We start from the raw sequence: 19,681 nt of genomic DNA on the forward strand, positions 1-19,681 counted from the left end.
CTCCGTACTATGTACTCCTTATTTATATTGTACGCTGGGCTTTCTTTATTCGTCGGGTTTGTGGGTGTTGCCAAACCCCACGCTGCTTCAGCTGGTAGTGGTATGGTTCAACCGTTCATGGCAGCAATGATCATCACACACTTTCTGCTCCGAACCAACCTCAAGTCCTTGGTTCATGAGATCATCATGCAATGGCCTGTGTCAATTTTCCTGTTGAAAGAGAACACATTAACACTGTCGGGCAAGGAGACCAGGCGTGAGTGATCTCAATGTGTCCCTCCTTGCGTCCCGGGACACCTGACAAGGACTATACCAGAACGATTCCAGATTCCTGGGTTCTAAGTATCGTATCTTGCTGGCATTGGCAGCAGTTGACGGGGGTTGGAACATTCAGCTATACCCAGGATTGGCGTGCCGTGGTCCGAAACTCGGAAGATGTCCTGGATCGGGATTCTCCTCGATTCGTAGCTTCATTATTCTAAAGCTTTTCAGCCGTTCTCAGCTGTGGAGGCTGAGAAGGGAGGTCGTCCACGGGTCCAGTCCGCTGGACCCATAACCCTGTAATCATGCAGTTTTGAAACCATGCGTTGGAACATATGGTCTGTTCCATCTCGGTTTAGTCAATAATGGGATCATGTCAGCGACTTTGGCTTTCAAAAGATCGACCGTTGGTCGACTAAAGCCTGTCGAGTGTCGCGACCTCGCTTTACCAGCCTGGACAAGGACGCTAAACCGGAAAGCGAAAGAGTTAATCCATCAAGCATGTCCTGTATCTATGCCTCCGAAAAAGCTGGTCGGTGGGTTGATAGTCGGGCCGGCATAGGTTGCGACTTGCGAGCAAACGCTAGGTTTCGAGAAGAGGTTCTGCTCACGAATGTTTTAGATAGTGAGTACTATCGATTTAAACGAGCGTTTGGGATACTATCTATAGTTATGTATGATCCTGTCAGGTGTCATTCATCAATGTTAATATATCTGTAACCTGGCCCAACCCACCTACCGGAACCGATGAAAAAGGGAGCCCGAGTCGGAACATGCAGTGCTCGTGAATTGCCAACGCAACGTACGTAGTAGTTTACTACTACGTAGAAACTAGATATCTATCTACCTATTAGGGGGGTTTCAGGATTTCAGGACTCATCTCAGTAGAGCTGTATGACCAATGGAGGCTAGTGCATTACTGCAACACTCTTGTCAATAATAATAATAATAATAATAATAATACAAATATAGTAATGCGCTTAGAACCGCCAAGTGCCACAGCAAGTACTGTGTATGTAGAGCATCCTGGCGGTTCCATTTGAGGAATCTGACACTGGACAGATTCCCTCTTGCGGTAATCCTCTGTGCGAAACTCTGGTTCTGTATGCACGAAGACTGAGGAATGACAGCTTCGGTAGCTTCACCGAGCTGGCGATCGGAGAATTGTCGAGCTTAAAAAGATGGATGGGATACCAGGGTTTGTCAGTTATTTCTGCTACAAATCCATTTTTTGAAATCCGGTTTTCAAGCATCCTCCACGGTTCTACCATACTGTTACTGTACTGTACAAGGACAGTGAACTACCTAGCCTTGCAGCGTATCAATTATCACTTAACGACAGCCCAACCTGGCTTGTTAATGTTTGCGCCGGGCTGCAGATCACATTCCGCAATGCAATCGAGACAGGATGAGCTTGGCGGTGTCAACGAGGAGTATGTCGATAGATACGTACTCCATCCAACGATCACAAGTTCACAACTCTGATCGAGCCGTATGATGGGGAGGAAATATCCACGCAAAGTGGAGGACGGGAAACGTGGGCCTGAAATGGGCGTTGATTATCTAGTTCCGTTGATAGACGGCGAGGGAAATTCGCTCAATTGACGTGGAATGAAATCATTCGGGGTCGATGAGTGGACACTGGACAGCAATATTAAGTACAGTATCGACAATTCAACATGCTTGATGGAGATCAGGACATGCGCATCAACGTCGATCATGAAGGAGTTGGAGCTGAGCTTTCCGCTTTGAAAGGATTGACGCGTGAGGCCTGTCCAAGATCTTCTTATCCAGGATCCATCAAATGTCTATCCAGTATGGAATTGCAACACTCCGACCCTGATGGAATTGATTGCGTACTCATTCATGGCCATTGATGAGCAGCAACTGTATCTAGGGATCTTGGTGCTGTTGCGTGGACACCAGTTCAAAGGACTCATCGCAAGCAAGGGATCTTTTCAACTGTGTCCATGGCAATCAGTAACAAGCTGGGATCGATTTCATCGTTCATCCAGATGAGACGACTGGCAATGTCGTTGAGCATAAGCGCCAGTTATTACTAATACTCTTTTTATCCCTCCAGGATGATTGCTACTACAGTACGTACGGACTACTAAACTGATACAGACATACAGTTTCCCTCTCAAACATGACCAACTCCCACTCCCAAAAGCTCGACGGTTCAGGGATCCACTTCAGCCACCACAGCCCAAAACAGACTAGACGGGCGCCAGGACAATGCGGGACCTGAGCGGAACAGGACTAACGCCGTTTCAGGATGATGGCTTGAGCTCGGCGAAATTGCGGTAGGTAGGGCCCTGATTGGCTGGGGTCGATGGCGTGGTCTTGCGAGTTGCGATACCTACTACAGAGTAGGACCTAGGTAGTCGCCACTACTAGCCACTACTCCGTCGCCAGCAGTTAGGTTATTAGTCAGTCATCCGTAGGTACTGTAGTTACTAGTTAGTAGTTAGTAGTACCTAGGTCCTAGGTACCTACTCCGTAGTACTTACAACCTAGTGTTCCATAGTGACAAGGTCCTCTGGATTTGAATCAATAATGTCTCAGTCGCGAGGGTAGAAACTACTACCTAGGTCTAGTAGGTACTACTGGAGATGACTTGGACACTGGACAGGCATCTTATCACAGCCATAAAATGCTGTGCAACAGGGCTAATGTCAGGCCGACTACTTGCAGCACGGATCAAGTAACAACCTGGATCAGTTATTCCCAGACTGCCGTACAGTACGTGCTGTTCCTGTAGAGAAAATTTGAATCTGTCAGCTATGAATGATGATCAGAACCATCAATCAATCGTCTTGATTCCTCCCCCGTACTACCGGCTCTGTAGATGCTACCGACTTACATAGTAACACTTCAATAGCAGTTTACTCCGTAGTACCGCTGGGGGCGCATTGCGGAGAACCCACCCAGGTGGATTTAGTAGATTACTATTATTATTATTAGGCATAGGCTCATAGCACGGGGGCATGTCCACTGCTGGATACTACCCATCCTGATTCTCTACTACTCCGTACTCCGTAGATACCCTACTCGCCCTCTACCTATTAATCTTAAGAGACCTACTAGATATCTACTTTCCTCTTCTTTCCCCCCCTATTCTTCTCATTCTCCAATTAGAGTTGGGGGTTTTCCTTGGACAACAGACAACGAGCTGCTGGTCCAGCTTGGCAACCTCAGGAACTCTTTCAAACGACTATCTACCTATCTACCAATTCCCGTCCTTGCCTTTGTCAACCTCCAGCACGATCAATCGCTTCAAACCTCGTTTTTTAGTTGCAAAGGTAGTAGACCAGGACAACTTCTTCAGGGAGCCCTTTAAGAAAAAAAAATCCCCCTCCCCCCTTCTTTCCCCGAAGTCCTCTCCTCCCCCTCACTCTATTCTGCTGAATGCTTATTTAATTGGTCTTGGTAGATCCCTCTGTCCCCTAGATACTTAACTACTCCACCGGACAGCGTAACGCAATCGCGCCTCCCTCCCCGAGTGAAAGAGTATTATCTAGGTACTTGTTCACTTGTGACTAGCCAGCCAACCATATTATTTGCAGCTTATTACTCTAGTCGCCTGCTCTTCTGGGCTGCTTCTTCTCTTGATCTCAAAAAGCAATCAACCATTTTCATCTGGCGACAGACCTCCCCCCCCCAAAAAAAAGAAAGATAAAAAAAAAAGAAGAAGAAAAGAAGAAAACATCCCCCTTCGTGCGTTATTGCGAGGAATCACCTCTTATCCTTTGTTGGATTCGGCCGCGCTCCTTATCGCAATAATCCCCCACACACACGACACTCCCCTCCCCCTGCAACCTCCCCGATTCTTCCAATAATCAGTCGGCCCCCTTGTTGATCCGAGGTCAGCGCTTAGAGATCAAAGAGAGATATAAGCTCTTCTCTGGCTTGCGATGCGTCGTTGCGATCTTTTACCCGCCTAAGACTCTCCCCCAGATCCCACACCCGCCAACATGTCGACAAACGACCCCTTCGCTTTTCTGGAAACCGAACCAAAACCGGTCGTGAAGAAGCAACATTGGAAGCAGAAATTATTCTCGAGGGACAAGACGAATCGGTCAACGGCTGATCAGCAGGTGGAAGCCTTCCTGGCCCCGATCCGTTCGAAATCTGTCTCGCACGCCGTACATCCCGCGAATGCGACTGGTCGAGGTTCCCAGAAACCCCGTTTAGACATCTCGCATCGTTGGCCTTCCGCGCAGGACCTGTCCAATGCGTCCCCGATCCTGAATCCCTCCTCCGCAACTGAGATCTATCCTCCTTCCACGTTTCCATCGCCGCCACGGAAGGCCCGTGCTCGCAAGGGCTTGAGGGTGAGGTTCTCGGATAAAGGACCAGAGGTGATCGGGGAAGGGGGCGACGAGTCGGAAGCCCCCACCGCCGAGATCTCGTTGAATCGAGGCCGTCGGAGCGATACCCAGTCCAAGACGCCGCAATTGCGAGTCGATACGTCGGTTGGAGCGATGGATCGCGCTCCCTATGTGAACGCACCCAAGCGACAAGACACCAATGCAGGTTCGGACGCAAACAGCTGGAAACCATTGCTTATCAAAAGCCCTCAGGATGAGGAATTCCTCATGACGCTCAACCTTGGCGAGGCTGGCTCTCGCCTGTCCTTCCGAGCTTCACCCGACACCGACTCTTCTGCCCAGGTGGTCCGAGCAAAGATGCAAGCGGAAGAAGGACGGGCCCTGCAGCATGGCTACCACGATGACCCTTCCTCCCCCGAAGATAACGTGCAGCCCAGGAAGAATCCCGCGGGAGTTGTTGTTCCAGATAGTCCTGTGTCCCTCTACGAAACGCCACCAGTCTCTGAAACAGATTCCGAAGCGCTAGGGGTACCTATTCAAAATCCGCCGAGCCTAGGGGGAGCTCACCGGGGGAATGCAAGCCCCATTGAGTCAAATCTGCCCTCTGCGCTCCTCACCGGTACAGAATCACGGACCCTATCACCTGTCAAGCTGCAGCCTGGCTCGCGGGACCCAACCTCACAGGGTCAAGATCGCCCTCCGAGCAGAGATGGCCGTGAAGTCGCACGAACCGCACCGGCACTACCACCGAAAGCCTCTCTCCGTTCCATCGCCAATCAACTGGGCGATACTGCCTTTACAGATCTGAAGGCCTACGTAGCACAATATGCGACTCCCATCCGCCGTTCCGCGGAACAGGTGAAGCCTGTGATGGAGACCTCTCTTGCTGAATGGATGAGAGCCGCAGTATGGTGGTTCCTACGGGGAAAGAAACGACTGGAATCGTATGCGCGATCCCGACCGTCAAGCTCGGGAGAGCGGACCCTTCCGCGAAGCACGGTGGAAAACGTGAAGCAAGCCGTGCTGGATCTCGGCAAAGCCCTATGGATCAACGAGAACATTGTGCCGGGGCACAGTGAGCTCACTAGATATGGAGCCATGGGCATCGATGCGCTGCTGGCAGTCGCAAGCACCACCGGTGATACTCGTTTGGCGGAATGTCTCTCCCTGCACCAGGCGACGATGAGCCACTTGCGGTCGTTGGCCATGTCGATCAAGAGAAACAACATCCTCGCTATCATAGCCTCTGAGGAGGGCGCGGCCGTGGCAGCAGACACGAGTGTGTGGGTTCGGTACCCATTCTTTGCTCCTGACGTTTCGGCAGTGCTTTCCGGCGCAGCAACCAGATCGGTATTGGTGGATACATCTGAAAAGGGCACAAGTACTGCGCACATGATGCCGCTCGGGGATACGAGCCGTCATTTCAGCTATGGAAGTATGTTTGTCGAGGCTTGCATCAGCTCGCGGGAAGATGATACCCAGGAGGATTTCTCCATTTCCTGTTCTTTGTCTATCCTCCGTGATCGTGCGGACTGGTATGTCTTCGCGGCCATCACGAGTCAAAGCGAATTGGTCAATGTCATGATCCAATCGGATCGGAAGAAGGGGCCGACTTGGGATGATGTTGAGTGGCAGGTGAGGTCCCATTCCATGCGCGTCAAACTGCCCCGCGGCTTCCAGCTGGATGTCTCGTTTCAAGAGGACGATTTCAAAAATCTCTGGAACATCGTCCAATATACTCTCAAGACCGAGGCCAGCCTAGCGCCGGGAGCCGGCGAGTCGGTGATTTTTGAGAACACGCTCAAGATGTTCCACTGTATGGATCCTGCGGCGCCCAAATCGTTCCCTGCCGAGCCGGTCGAGCGGTGCCGTCTGCGGTTGTTCGAGCGATCAGCGACGATCACGGAGGGCACGGGCAGCAGGAGTGTCCATCGGGGTTTCCGTTTAACCGTGCTCACCAGTCCCAAGGTGAAAACCTTGAGCAACGTGTGCCATATCCTGGGATATGGTACCCCGATCATTTTCGGCCTCCTTCGGGGAGAAGATGGATCGCCGGCTCTCATGCTCAAAGTGAAAGAAGACGGTAGAACACGGTCGATGTTGATGACCTTTCAAGAAGCTCAGGATCGAAACACCATGCATGCTCTGCTCCTGGGTATGACCGCGAAGGAGGACGAACACAAGATACCGGATATACCGTTGCGGGCCTATACTATAGAACAACCAGCGGATAAGTTCAATGGCCAACCGGCAAAGGCCCATGTTCAATTTCCCGCTGGCAATGTGTCAGTCATTCACGATTCCGATCCGCAGGCGGAACACGGATATGGCCCAACAATCTTGTCTGACAACTTGCGAGCGTTCATAGCCACCGATTGGGGCTCCGTGACGGACCGCCTCAACTTGGGTATGCTCAACTTATTGCACCGGTGCGGGAACTCAAACTGATTGTATCTTAGGTCCTGGTGAACTTAAAATAGGCTTGGACGTCAACAACCGAACCGGGCTTAGTCTATACCGGCCGGTACAGCAGGATATGACCCTATCCGTAGCGGAGAATCTCGTGTCTCCCGAGTTGACGGACAAACTGACCAATTTCATGCAAATCTCCATGACCAAAGCCATGGTTCGCCGCTTTGATTTTGCATCTCTCAAAGGTATTTTATGCCTGCCTAGGAATATATATATATATATATATATTTTTTTTTTCCGGATTGGACTGATCTGTCTTCAGGCCTCCATGCTTTCCAAGCCGCTGTGACTGGGTTCAAAGTGTTATTCGATGGGTATGTACTGTCTTAAGACTCTGCTGCTTCCATTCGCCGGGGCTAACGACGCATCCTAGTCTCGCTTCGTCGTTTATGATTTCAAGGCGCCGGATGGTGGTCCCTATATATAAGAAATGGGAATGTACGCTGGCTCGTATCCAGGTCGTCCAGCAGGAGAAGGTGATACAGCTGGTTGCTTTCTTAGCCGATTTCAGCCATGGAAAGTGCATGAACTTCGTTCTCAAGGGGACAGATGTTCTTGAGAACTTTAGCCGCTCTGGCAAGTTCTGCATCCGACTTGTCGACGCCAAATTCGCGCTCCCGAAAACGGAGGACGACCCTGCCTCGGATTTCGTCTGTCTAGATATGCCGGAGTATCCTATTGAGCATGACGATATTGCGATTGCCTTTGACTCTGAAGCCGGTATGTTCCCAGAAAATGTCTGGATGGGATTTCCGATGCTAACAAGTCCACAGATCGATCGGCTTTCCAGGCCGCGGTCCCTGGAACAGTTCGAGAATCGTCCCGGATGGGATCTCTTCGGCGGTGATTTCTTTTGGCCGAGTATTCGCTGGTTACGAAGTTACGGACAGGACAGGACGGCCATTTCCCCGCGCCCTTTTTGTACATTAAGCCAACTTCCTCAGGTGCTATTATTGCCATATACCCCCTGTTTCACTTATCATTGGACTTATCCTGGGTCTCTTGTCCACTGTCATACTACTATCTATCTGTCTATCACGCAATTTCCAGACTCCACCCGTCGGCCCGCACTGGCGTCACGTGGGAGCCCCCTCAACCGTGGGGCATCTCCATCGTTCAAAAGGCCTCTCCAATTCCACGATTGACCAGACACTATCTGTATCTCCCTTCTGGTCCCGTTGTCTACGGATAGAACGATCAAGATGTCGCATTTCCCCCCCGACATTGGCGCCTCGACGCTCTCGCTCCATGCGGATGACGAGCTGAATGTAGTTACCGATGTTGCTCCCCCGCTTCATGTCTCCACGACTTTCAGATACTCCAACAACCCCGACGATCTGGTACCACTGACAGATCTCAGCGGGGTATGCACTAGTCCCTACCTTCTTTGGTTTCTATTATGTAGGTAGCTAGAGTACTGACTGTCGTCCAGTATGACCAGGACAAGACCAGCCACGTCTACTCTCGCCTCTCGGCACCCAACCCGACCCGCTTCGAGACTATTCTATCGTCACTCCTCAATGGCGAAGCCATCAGCTATTCCTCCGGCCTCTCGGCCCTCAACGCCGCCCTCGTCCTCCTCAACCCCCGCCGCATCGCCTTCGGCAACGGCTACCACGGCTGCCACGGCGTGATCGAGATGTTCGGCCGCCTCACAGGCCTCCAGAAGCTCGACCTCGACTGCCCTGCCGAGCACTTGCAGGCCGGCGACGTCATCCTCCTCGAAACCCCGCTCAACCCGCAAGGCACGGCGTTCAACATCGCCGCGTACGCGCAGAAAGCGCACGCGCGCGGCGCCTACCTCATCGTCGACAGTACGTTCGCGCCCCCAGGCCTCCAGGACCCGTTTGTCTGGGGCGCGGACCTGGTCATGCACTCCGGTTCGAAGTACTTTGGCGGCCACAGCGACGTGCTCTGCGGCGTCCTGGCGACCCAGCGCAAGGACTGGGCCAAGAAACTCTTCCAGGACCGCCTGTTCCTCGGCAGCGTCATGGGGAACATGGAGAGTTGGCTGGGCGTGCGCAGTCTGCGCACCCTGGAGATCCGCGTGCAGCGGCAGAGCCAGAGCGCGACGGCGCTGGTGGCATGGCTGGACGGCGCGCTACGGGCGGTGAGTCCGGCACCGGGCAGCGACGAGGCGGCTACGCAGGCGGCGCTGGCGAATGTGTTGCATGCGAGTCTGCAGCGGGATGAGGACGGGTGGCTGCGCAAGCAGATGGCGGGCGGCTTTGGGCCGGTCTTCTCGATCACCATGCGCGAGGAGGACTTTGCGAGGAAGCTGCCGAGTAAGCTGGCCTTCTTCCAGCATGCGACGAGTCTTGGGGGCGTGGAAACGCTGATCGAGTGGCGGACTATGACGGATGCTGCGGTGGATCGCCGGTTACTGCGGATTAGTATTGGGTTGGAGAATTGGGAGGATCTGAGAAGGGATTTGGTGGGTGCTTTCCGGGCGTTGACGGGGAACTAGTATATCAATGGCAACTGGCAATGTGATAATTTTCCTCCAGTTCCCGCGTTCACTTCACATATGTGAAATATTAATCTGTAACGTCGAATTACTCAGTATGCCTGGTCCAGTGCCTATCACGGTGGAGTGCCGATAAGAACAACCCCGCACCACACTCACCACCACAATCCCGCATCTCCAACTCCTTTCTAGTTTCTACTCCCTCTTCCTCCATCCCAACTCACCCCTTCTCCCTCCCTCCCTCCCTCCCTCCCTCCCTCCCTCCCTCCATCCTCACCTCATCTACAAACCAAGTCCGCCCCCACCCCCAAAAATGTCCACCTTCCAAATCCACTACTTCTCCTCCGCCTCCGCCTACACCCACAAACAAACCGAATCCCTCCCCGCCCCGCTCCCCCTCTCCGCCCTCTTCGACACCCTCGACGCGCGCTACCCGGGCATCCGCGCCAGAATCCTCGCCAGCTGCGGCGTGAGTCTGGGCGATGAATACGTGGACGTTGAGGCCGATGCGGAGCGCGTGATTGAGGCTGGGGATGAGGTCGCGATTATTCCGCCTGTTAGTTCGGGGTGATTTCGATGCCAAAACTCTCCGCTGAGTCTGGGGACTGGGGACTGGGGACTGGCTGGGATTGGGGGAGAGAGGGTTGGTGGAAGTTGAGGTATGTGTGTAAAGCGGAGGGCTGCTATTTGATACTAAATCCTGATGCTGATGCTGGATTCTGGTAGAAATGGTAGATGGGGCTTGTTGATATTAAGGCTCGTGCGGTTGAGCTTGTTACAAGTAACTGCGATGCGATGACAACATGAACGTGAACTGTGAACATGAATGAAAGAAAACCAGCAGAGCAAGAAAAAAAATGTCTCCCTCCCATTATCATTACCCTACTTTCCTCCGAAAAACAGAAACCGAAACTGGCTCTATCGTCTGGTGCGCGTGTGGCTCCAGCCCCTGCCCTGCCCTAGCCGAACAGGACAGGACATGATCAAATCATCCCTCCAGCTTTTCACCGGCGCCAGCAGCCTTCTTTTGCCGCCACAGACAGACACTGCAGACTGCAGAGAAGAAAAAGAGAATACTACACCCATCAGCATCATTCATCATTAAAGGAGAAAGAAAGAGCAGGGGGAGAGACTGGAACTCACCACAATGCAATACTCAACCCCCAAATCGACTTCGCCTCCAGACACACCCCCCTCGACGCCGCAATCCAATTGCGGTAGTCCACCGTGCCATCCAGATGGTCGAGGTAGTTGTTCAGGCTTGTGGCGAAGGCGTACGCAGAGGAACCCGCGCTCGTGAGATCGCCAATGACGTCGCACTGCAGGTACGAGAGCGGGCGGCCGAGGACCACGGCGACGACGATGACGGCGACTAGGAAGAGGGTGTCCAGGGCGGCGCTGGCGAGGAAGGGCAGGATGTTGTCGAGGAAGAGGATGGAGGTGATGATGCAGTAGATTACTGCGATGCAGGTCTTTTTTCAATCTTAGCTTGGTTCGATTGCTGGGGAAGAAGTGGTTAGATGGGTATGGGGGGACTAACCACGGCAATTGTGCCGATGAAGGCGCTTGGGGGCGTCGCCTTCCGGGAGACGATCTCTGAGATGAAGTTGGCTGTGAGGCCGATGATGGCGATGAGGGAGCAGGCCTGCACGATGCGGGCGATCTGGAAGGTTGCGCCTAGGGCTCCGTATCGTGCCATTGCGATAAGGCTGGTTGATGGTGTATATATGTATATAGTGATGAGAGAGCGTGTGACTGGAGGTTTGTGTATAAGCCGAGAGCAACAACACCGCAGGTAGCAAAGCGGTAATGGAATGAACGTCTGATATATAACCCAGCAATAAACCGAAAGGAGCGTAATAATAGGATACTTTCTCTATATCTCTGACGACTCTTTTTCTTTTTATGATCTTCAGAAACAAAGACCCAGTCCCACCAGCGACAATGCACCCTTTTATGCCACCCATGCCGCAGCACACAAAGACACACAACCCCATCCGGGAATAATTATAGCAATCGCCTGATTCTAGATCCCAGAACCCAGATCCTGAATCCAGACCCGTCCCAACATCCTGGACAGACGGACAGAAAGACAGCCCTGCGCATGCACAGGGCGTCAAAGACGTCGATCCCACAAGCGCGCAGACCAATTCACGTCCTGATTGACTGACCTCCTCGCTTGACGGTCTAGACCCCACGCGGCACAGAGCGGCACACCTCCCTCTAGGCTGCTTGTTGTTAATTTGTTATATTCAGTGCTGGGGATTTAATTGCGTACAAAGGGTTGATATGGCGGGAGACATGGGTCTGGGCTCCACCCCGGCGCTTGCAGGATGTCATTGCTCGCTCCGCGGGCGTGCTCTCGTCCAACAGCCACACGAGCTTAAATGAACCTGATACAGAGACAAGGGAGGGGAAGTATTTAGTCTACCTTGGCTTCTGGGAGATGGAGGCTGCGCTGGGTCGGTTTCATGTACCTTTGTCGCAGTCTTAGGGACCAATCATGACTACTCAGTGCGTGCTACGTCCCTGTGGATGAGCTTTGAGCTTCAGCTATAGCTATAGCTATTTCCGTTATGCTTTGTCCAAGTTTATCGTATACGGCCTTGAATCGCTCGATTATAGTGGCAATGCTATTTTTGTCAGTGGACACTCAGTAACCAGTTATGTAGTATATATAGAAGGCCGGATCATTAGATATGTGTGACATTGGATGTACCAATGAAGGAGGATTGTATAGATGGATCGCCTCAACATCCTAGCGAAGCCTGAATCCCCCGCTTGTTCTCTTTTGGAAAAACCCATCAGGGTCATATTTGAGTCTGGTCTGCAGCGCCTGTTCCTTGGTGCGGATGCGACCCCAGTAGTCCTGGCGGAAGTACGCGTCGTTCATGAACAGGGGCCGGTATACATCAGGCAAAAGTCCCTTGTCAATGTTGGCGCTGATGATATTGTCGAAACCACCATAGAGACGCTGAACGGCAGCATCAATCTTGTTGTCATCGATGGCAAAAGCGTAGGAGTAATCCAGCTCGATGATAATGTAGTCTTGATCGGTCGGGAAGTCAAGAAGATCCTTGTTTAGGTTAGTGGGCAGTTTTTACATTTTCAGCATTGGACAGCAGCAGTCTGAACTTACTCCTCCCAGGGCTTTGGCCTTGCTAGTGATCGTGCGCGGCATCGGCTGGAATGCAAGAGACGCAATCACGCCGGTCACATCCAGAACGGACTTGGCTACATCGAGCCAGTGATCGTAGTAGCCCTGCATGACTTCTGCGCCGACTGTCTTATTCGGCAGGGGAGTGGTCTCCGTAGCGATGGTGTACCGTTGGCCACTATAGACAGGTCAGTACTTGTGCAGCCAGAGTCCAAGGAAGACTTACTGCAGAATGAAGAGATCGTTGTGTTTGAGCTGCGTCAATGTAAGTATTTGTCTCATCGAAGTAGCGAGAAGTATCACGGACCAGGTCATAATAGCTATCCCAGGTCTTGGTGGTGCTGGTATGAGGAATGGCAGTGAAGTTGGTAAAGACCCCTTCTGGTGGCTCAGGTCCATCATAGAAAAGGAACATGATCCACGTGTGGATCAGCAAGCCCTTCTCAACGGTCACGATAATGGCAGCCTTGTCATCAGGATAATTCTCAGTGAAATCGCGTACAGCGCTGAGGACCTGGGGGGTCTGGTCGGCAGTAAAGACATAGTTTCCTCCCCAAACCTGAACGGTTTAGCATGCTAATCAAGCCTCTGATTTGAATCTCAACCCACCTTGTGATCTTGAGGATGTGTTTGGAGTGTATATGCGGTGACGATGCCAAAGTTGTTGCCACCTCCCTTGAGAGCCGCAAAAAGATCTAAGCTGCTGTCAGCCAGATGCTCAAGCAATAGAATGCATGTGCTGAATACCAGTGTTTTCCTTCGCATTGGCGTTAACAACCGTCCCATTGGCAAGGACAACCTCAAAGTTCACCACGTTGTTAGCGGCCCAGCCATACTGGGAGCTCAGGAAGCTCAATCCGCCTACCCCAGTTAGTAAAGAATTAACATTCGCAAGGCAATGATATTGGTTCACCTCCAAGCATATAGCCGCCGACGCCGACACCACCAAGACGCCCACCAACAATGGTTCGGCCAGTGCCATCTAGACCCTTCTGAGCATCCTCCCACGACAAACCAGGACCAATGATTGCAGTTTGATCTTCGGGATTATAGATCACCTGGTCAAGATTCTTGGTGGAGATGAGAAGTCCATCCTGGACACTCGCGAAGCCATTATTGGGCATATGACCACCCGACTTCACCGCAAAAAGGTCGTCAAAGTTATGCAGCTGCTTCACAATAGCCGACATCTCAAGGGCACTCGAAGGAGCAGCAATACATGATGGCCGAAGGTCTCCACAAGCAGCGGACCAGTACTTTGTCAACTCGGCATTGTAGGCGAGAGTCAGTGGCTTTTCAATTTCGGTGCCCTGTTGCTTGATCACCGAGCAAATATCCGCAGTTGCCAGATGAGCAAGAGTAGCCATCGAGAGCGCCACTGCAGTGCGCCATGATGGACCAAATGCCATGACGCCGGAATAGCTGGCTAACGCCAAAACTGTATATAGATGAATTGGACGCAGATTTGGCCGCGGAGTCGCTCAAACGAACTCCAGGGGGGACGACGGAATTCAGTCTATATATACATGCCAACAGAAGTAGCCCCAAGATATCCGACTACTGGACCTGCTGGGCCTTAGTCGGTGCTCCATTTTGAGAAGGCGATGCGAAATGCCTCAAGGAAACTGGAAAAAAGAACATTTCTCCGCCAAGAAGACTGTGTCTCACCATATTCGAGCTGCCATGGGTCCATGGCTCCAGATTCTCCTCACGACGGCCACGCCGTCACACTGCAGGGGAACCTGGCAAAGTGCCCCTATTGCGGAGTAGTCCTAGGCCGTGACATGACGAAATCATAGGGTGGAAAATGCCGTAAACACTAGATGTAGTATATATTTGGATAGATTGTCCAGGACGCCTACCAATGGGGGAATAATGTGGCAAGGACATTCCCGCAGGCCGCAGTAAGTCCATGCAGAGAACATATTCAGGCATCAGACCGTATGCACGCTAACAGTTAGCTTCAGGATCAACAAGGCGGTCCTTGTTTGAATCGTCAAGAGGCTTGCACTTGCAAAGTTGCAGGCATTAAGCATATTGAATAGAGTCGTATCGCGTATTGCGACCTTATGATTTCGCCCAATAATGGCGAGATGTTGATCTCCTGTAGTAAAGGAGTTTGTGCGGCGGTCATCCTATAATCCTGAAGGCTAACTATCCTGGTCTTCGCTTCAAGAGACACCTTCTTCTGCTAGATAGTTGCTAATGGTGCTAGCCTGCTAGGTGGCAGGGTTCTAGTTAGCCCCTCTGCCATTCCTGCAAGACCTGTATATTCGCCAGGAGATTGCACGCTTGAATCATGATTGACTGATAACTAGATCCAGCACCATTTGCCAAAACCGGGTGACACAGCTACCGGCTGTCACTCATTAATCAGGGAGCCATTGTTAACTTTAGGGTTCAGAGATCAGAGATCAGAAGGCTATGTTTGGAATGATCAACGCCTAGTTGATTGAGTAGGACGATAGGATCGCTCAAGTGAGTCAAGCCAATTAACCAAGTGGACTAAGGTGTGGGGAATAGATGCAACGCAAGTGTTGAACGATTGTCCATCAAGCGCTCAGCGGCTCAGGTATCAAGGATTCCCGGGGGCCTTGACACTCCAGATTACTGAGAGTCTGAGACTTCAATTGCCCGAGAGCAGGTGCTACCAGAGGAATGATAGATGGTTAGCACTTAGAAACTGATAGACCGTGATAGATATGGTGATAGACAGGAGTAAACCTCCAGAATGACTCGGTTAAACAATTAAGGAAAGGATTGGCAAGCCTCTAAGACTTTAGGGCTTAGGTTGCTCCGTTCCCTGATTGTTTTGACACTTAGCGTGGCCGCTGGAGTCTTCTATGCTATTATTGCTGGCATGCTGCATGGATACTTGATAGATAGATAATCAGTGCCTGATCATCCGGAGAATATGGAGCAATCACTGTGTTTTTTCTCCCCAACGCGAACCCATGAACACAAATCATGGCACGATGGGCCACGAACATCAAGTAGACGGTGGAAGTCACATCATATATAGTGCATAACCGAGGGTTGTAGTAGTTCTTCCCTTCATCCGGCAATCGTTTCGTACAGATTCATAACTGTATTTGCACTGTTGTGATCGTCATTTTGCTGGACAGTCTTGCTTCAGAATCCGTAGCCTGAATCTGGCCCTAGTCGCCGGGAGATATGGAGTATGGAGGAGTAAGATCGCATGCCGAACTACAGCTGACTTGACTGATGTGCCTTAGGTATTCAGCCAGTGGTTTGTAATATTGGAGAAAGACCAGAAAGTCTTATGATGCACTAGCTCCCTAGAAGTCAGAATGATCAGAAGAAGTCGAAAAAGATCAACCTAATATTGTATAGAACAGCAAACAGATCACCGCCGACTTATTGGTGGGTTTGGTGCTCCGACCGCCAGGGCGGTGACTCTGGAAGTGCCGGCAAAATACCGCAAGTTTTCAATGGCGTCAAATGAATGGCGAATCTACATATTCTGAGGACTAGGGGAGTTTTACCTGGGTTACGTGATGCTTGTTGGCGATGTCTATATTATTACCAAGGACGCAGTTGTCTCATAGGCTCATTGGGTTGACCCGATCATTGAGACGCGACCGCCCCATCCCGAGAGCTGCACATACGACACAGCAGTATGCCTGGGGGCGCATATCAGATAGCCGATTGCTCATTCGCCGGACGTTGAGCACAGAAATTGAGGTATGGACAAATTCTGAGGTATTATGTGGCTCATATTCTGACATTGAGGCCTCATAGACAAATTCTGTTGGACAAACACCCGGCAAGTCGACCACATCTGTTGAAGATATCCTTCTGAAAACCGAATTCGAGGAAAACAAGAACATTCGGGATTATTTGCGTAAATGGCAGGAGACGCATCCAAACCTTTTGGACCCTATCCGAGGTCCAGGGACTTCGAATCCCTTGGAGCCCTCCGCCCCCTGGGTTGGGAATATGTTGAATGATAGCAAAGAGGTCTTTAATGCTGGGAGTGATGCATTGCAAGCAGTTGACGAGGACCATTCAGATTTTTCCCATGTCGGAGAAGAGGGGGAAGCGATGGATCAATATCTTCAGCCTGGAGACCTGGTGGCTATCAGCTCGTACGTGAGACACTATCTGGCCATCTAGTCGTGCTACACCTGCTAACCTTCGGCTCTCACAAAGTGTGGATGGTCTGTTGAGCTTCGCGATCTACGTCCGATCCGTCCAAAAACAGCAGCAATTTTACACAGAACGAGGGAAATGGCGAATAGCTCACAGTAAGGACCTGGATTACGTGGTCAAGCAGTTCGCTCCTCGAGAATTGGTTGCTCCCCTCTTGCCACACTTCCCGGACAAGCTTGCGCAACTGAGTTTCGAAATGCAGTCCTCCATTGAAGGTGGAGTGCCGAGACCGATTGGCGCTCCATTGCTGCAGAGTATGATTGACTTCGACACGAAACTCCAGGAGTTCTATCGAGATCATGCGCAAACATTGGACAACATTCACGAAACTGTGGCAGATGAGGAAGATAGGTTGGCGTACACCCTGGAGGAACTAGCTTGCAAGGCTCTGGGTAAGGACAAGGAGGAGCTGGATGAAACGATCCTCTTCGCCGTGCATCAGGCCGTGCGTCGAAAGCCATTTCTTATTGAGAATGACCGGAGTTCCTTGTTCACAAACCATTACCTTGTTCAACCTAAGCGAGTTGCCAAAGTCCTGGATCAAGTTGTGCAATGGACGCATGAACATCAGGACCACCTCCTCCGTGCTGCGACAGGCAGGGTATCGGGCCGGGATGTGCCCAAAATTACGGACCATCCCATGCAAAGATTTCTCCAGAAGGCTCAACGTCTCATAGCACTTAGCAGAAGGGCACGGTCACCAACCACGATGGCAAGTGTTGGTCCGACAGCCCAGCGGTATGAGCCTGGGCAAGATGGAAAACCCATGGTGTATCGCGAAATGCCGACTGAACCGTTTAACGACAACGATCGGAAGATTATCGAATACCTTTTGCTATGGTGCATACCCCCCAGGAGAATGACCTCTGGGAGCTTGAGGTCGACAGGTTCCTATATCATGCGCGCAACCGGCATGTACACGACCCTCGATCTCAACGCGTCGACGGTACAATTGTTTCTGCAAGAACTAGGGGTAATAGCTCCATGGGAAAATCTGCGGTTACTGGATCAGAGCTTAGCCCTGCCAGGGCATGGCATTTCTAAAAAGTCGGATGCGATGTGGCAGAACGTTCAGGAAGCGTGCGAGAAGCTCAACAAGGAAGGCCTGTCAGACAGTATGGAGAGCCTACGGACTGACTGGGGCGATTTGGCGGTCTACTGCGTGGACAACCCTGATGCGCAGGAGATTGATGATGGAGTTTCCCTGGAACGCGTTCCAGGCTCGACCGACACGTTCTGGATACGTATTCACATTGCCAACCCGTCGGCTTTCGTCAACCGCGACAGCACCATCATGGAATACGCCGCCATGCGTAATCAGACCCTCTACGTCCCGGAGCGTACATACCCGATGCTTCCCAGCTCGCTGACGCAGAGCCACTTCAGTTTGGCCCCTGGTCGTCCCACCCTCACATTCAGCGCCAAGATCAACCTTCAGGGAGAAGTTCTTGAAACAGAGATCGCCAATGGCATTGCCAGGAATGTGATCTATATTACGCATGACAAGCTGCGAAGTCTTTTTGAGCCCAGTACTGATTCTCCTGAAGTCTTGGCGGTGGGCGGGCAGTTTACCAAGGAGCACTCGCGCGAGGGGATGCGCAGCACTCTGACACCAGAAGACCAGGATACCTTCCATACGTTACGGAAGCTGATGCTCGCATTTCGAGAATACCGGCTCAAGAACGGAGCAATGGAGTTGCCTTCGCGACCCGACACGTCCGTCTCCGTTATCCCTGGCACCGAATCCATGAGACCCTTCAACATGGACGTCACAAATGGTCACTACTTCCTCGGTGACCCGATCATCCAGCTGCGTTCTGGAAACACCAACCCGCACGAAGTGCCCGACGTCACGAAGCGCAATCTCATCTCCACCCTGATGAACTTCGCCTGTTGGGTCTCCGGGAAGTGGTGCGCCGAGCGTAACATTCCGGCCGTCTACGACGGAACCTGGTACCACCCCGAGTACCCAAGACTCACGAACGAAAACGCCGCCGGCTACGGCGGACAGGGATGGCTGCACTACGCAGCGCCGAAGGGCATCTCGTCCTCGACGCCCGTCCCCCACATCCCCCTTGGCCTCGACACCTACGTCAAGTCAACAAGTCCCCTCCGGCGATACATCGACCTCATCGCCCACTACCAGATTGAAGCGGCGCTCCGGTTCGAACACGAGCACAGCCGCCAGCTAGACGCCACACAGGACACGGCAGTCCTGCCATTCTCCCAAGCCGACGTCGACGAGTACATCTCGCGCTCGCGCTGGAAGTCCAACCGCATCCGAGACTGCGACACCGCATCCAAGCAGTTCTGGGCATGCATGCTCCTCTTCCGCGCCTTCTACTTCGGCGAATGCGACCTCCCCGAGACCTTCACCTGCCTGGTCCACAAGCCGTACAACAGCACCCCGATGGCAGGCACCGAGTTCGGCCAGGGATACTCGGGCGTCATCACGTCGCTGGGCGTCCGCTGCCAGATCCTCGCGCCAAATATGCCGGACATCGATATCCTTAGCATCGTCACCGCCAGGATCACGTCCGTCGATCTCTCCCGGATGATTGTCGTCGTGGAGGCGACGCAGGTGCTGAAGCATTTTGAACGGGTTGGCGAGTGGCGGTGAGATTTGAGAACGCGAGCGACAAGTTTCGTTAAACTGTCACTGATGGGTCAGTCCATGTTTTGTACAAGATTCCCTTTTTTTTGGGGATAGGAGTTGTAAGGGGTGTCGGCTTCATTCTCATCTCTTTCCTCCGTGCGGATATATCTTTGTATGAACAGTTTCCGGGCCATGTATAGTTATAGATCAGCGTGTACGAT

At 52.0% G+C, this 19,681-nt stretch overlaps 6 protein-coding genes across 6 annotated transcripts, besides 6 other annotated features; 4 read left to right on the forward strand and 2 right to left on the reverse strand.

Moving 5' to 3' along the window:
• Positions 1-1,196: 1,196 nt before the first annotated feature.
• Positions 1,197-1,223: a microsatellite.
• Positions 1,197-1,224: a microsatellite.
• Positions 1,225-4,238: 3,014 nt separating this feature from the next.
• ACLA_065970 (uncharacterized protein) lies at positions 4,239-7,914 on the forward strand (the record flags this gene model as incomplete). The annotated part of the gene is made up of 5 exons (XM_001272386.1): positions 4,239-7,002; positions 7,055-7,252; positions 7,330-7,381; positions 7,441-7,787; positions 7,841-7,914. 5 exons carry the CDS (start codon positions 4,239-4,241, stop codon positions 7,912-7,914), a joined length of 3,435 nt encoding a protein of 1,144 aa, XP_001272387.1.
• Positions 7,274-7,295: a microsatellite.
• Positions 7,915-8,269: 355 nt separating the features above from the next.
• ACLA_065980 (cystathionine gamma-synthase) lies at positions 8,270-9,534 on the forward strand (the record flags this gene model as incomplete). Its single annotated transcript, XM_001272387.1, has 2 exons — positions 8,270-8,431; positions 8,500-9,534. The coding sequence occupies 2 exons, from the start codon at positions 8,270-8,272 to the stop codon at positions 9,532-9,534; spliced, it is 1,197 nt and encodes a 398-aa protein (XP_001272388.1).
• A 229-nt stretch (positions 9,535-9,763) lies between these two features.
• Positions 9,764-9,802: a microsatellite.
• Positions 9,764-9,807: a microsatellite.
• Positions 9,808-9,847: 40 nt separating this feature from the next.
• ACLA_065990 (MoaD/ThiS family protein) lies at positions 9,848-10,105 on the forward strand (the record flags this gene model as incomplete). The annotated part of the gene is made up of 1 exon (XM_001272388.1): positions 9,848-10,105. One exon carries the CDS (start codon positions 9,848-9,850, stop codon positions 10,103-10,105), a length of 258 nt encoding a protein of 85 aa, XP_001272389.1.
• Positions 10,106-10,132: 27 nt separating this feature from the next.
• Positions 10,133-10,156: a microsatellite.
• Positions 10,157-10,522: 366 nt separating this feature from the next.
• ACLA_066000 (uncharacterized protein) lies at positions 10,523-11,233 on the reverse strand (the record flags this gene model as incomplete). The annotated part of the gene is made up of 3 exons (XM_001272389.1): positions 10,523-10,610; positions 10,678-11,006; positions 11,075-11,233. The coding sequence occupies 3 exons, from the start codon at positions 11,231-11,233 to the stop codon at positions 10,523-10,525; spliced, it is 576 nt and encodes a 191-aa protein (XP_001272390.1).
• Positions 11,234-12,292: 1,059 nt separating this feature from the next.
• On the reverse strand, positions 12,293-14,100 carry ACLA_066010 (FAD-binding oxidoreductase; the record flags this gene model as incomplete). The annotated part of the gene is made up of 7 exons (XM_001272390.1): positions 12,293-12,610; positions 12,674-12,869; positions 12,918-12,946; positions 12,999-13,250; positions 13,301-13,386; positions 13,439-13,552; positions 13,605-14,100. 7 exons carry the CDS (start codon positions 14,098-14,100, stop codon positions 12,293-12,295), a joined length of 1,491 nt encoding a protein of 496 aa, XP_001272391.1.
• A 2,633-nt stretch (positions 14,101-16,733) lies between these two features.
• Positions 16,734-19,484, forward strand: ACLA_066020 (exoribonuclease II; the record flags this gene model as incomplete). The annotated part of the gene is made up of 2 exons (XM_001272391.1): positions 16,734-16,804; positions 16,865-19,484. 2 exons carry the CDS (start codon positions 16,734-16,736, stop codon positions 19,482-19,484), a joined length of 2,691 nt encoding a protein of 896 aa, XP_001272392.1.
• Between the last annotated feature and the right edge of the window lie 197 nt (positions 19,485-19,681).

The sequence above is a fragment of the Aspergillus clavatus genome, genomic scaffold (genome assembly GCF_000002715.2).
Source record: "Aspergillus clavatus NRRL 1 1099423829799 genomic scaffold, whole genome shotgun sequence".
Lineage (NCBI taxonomy): Eukaryota > Fungi > Ascomycota > Eurotiomycetes > Eurotiales > Aspergillaceae > Aspergillus > Aspergillus clavatus.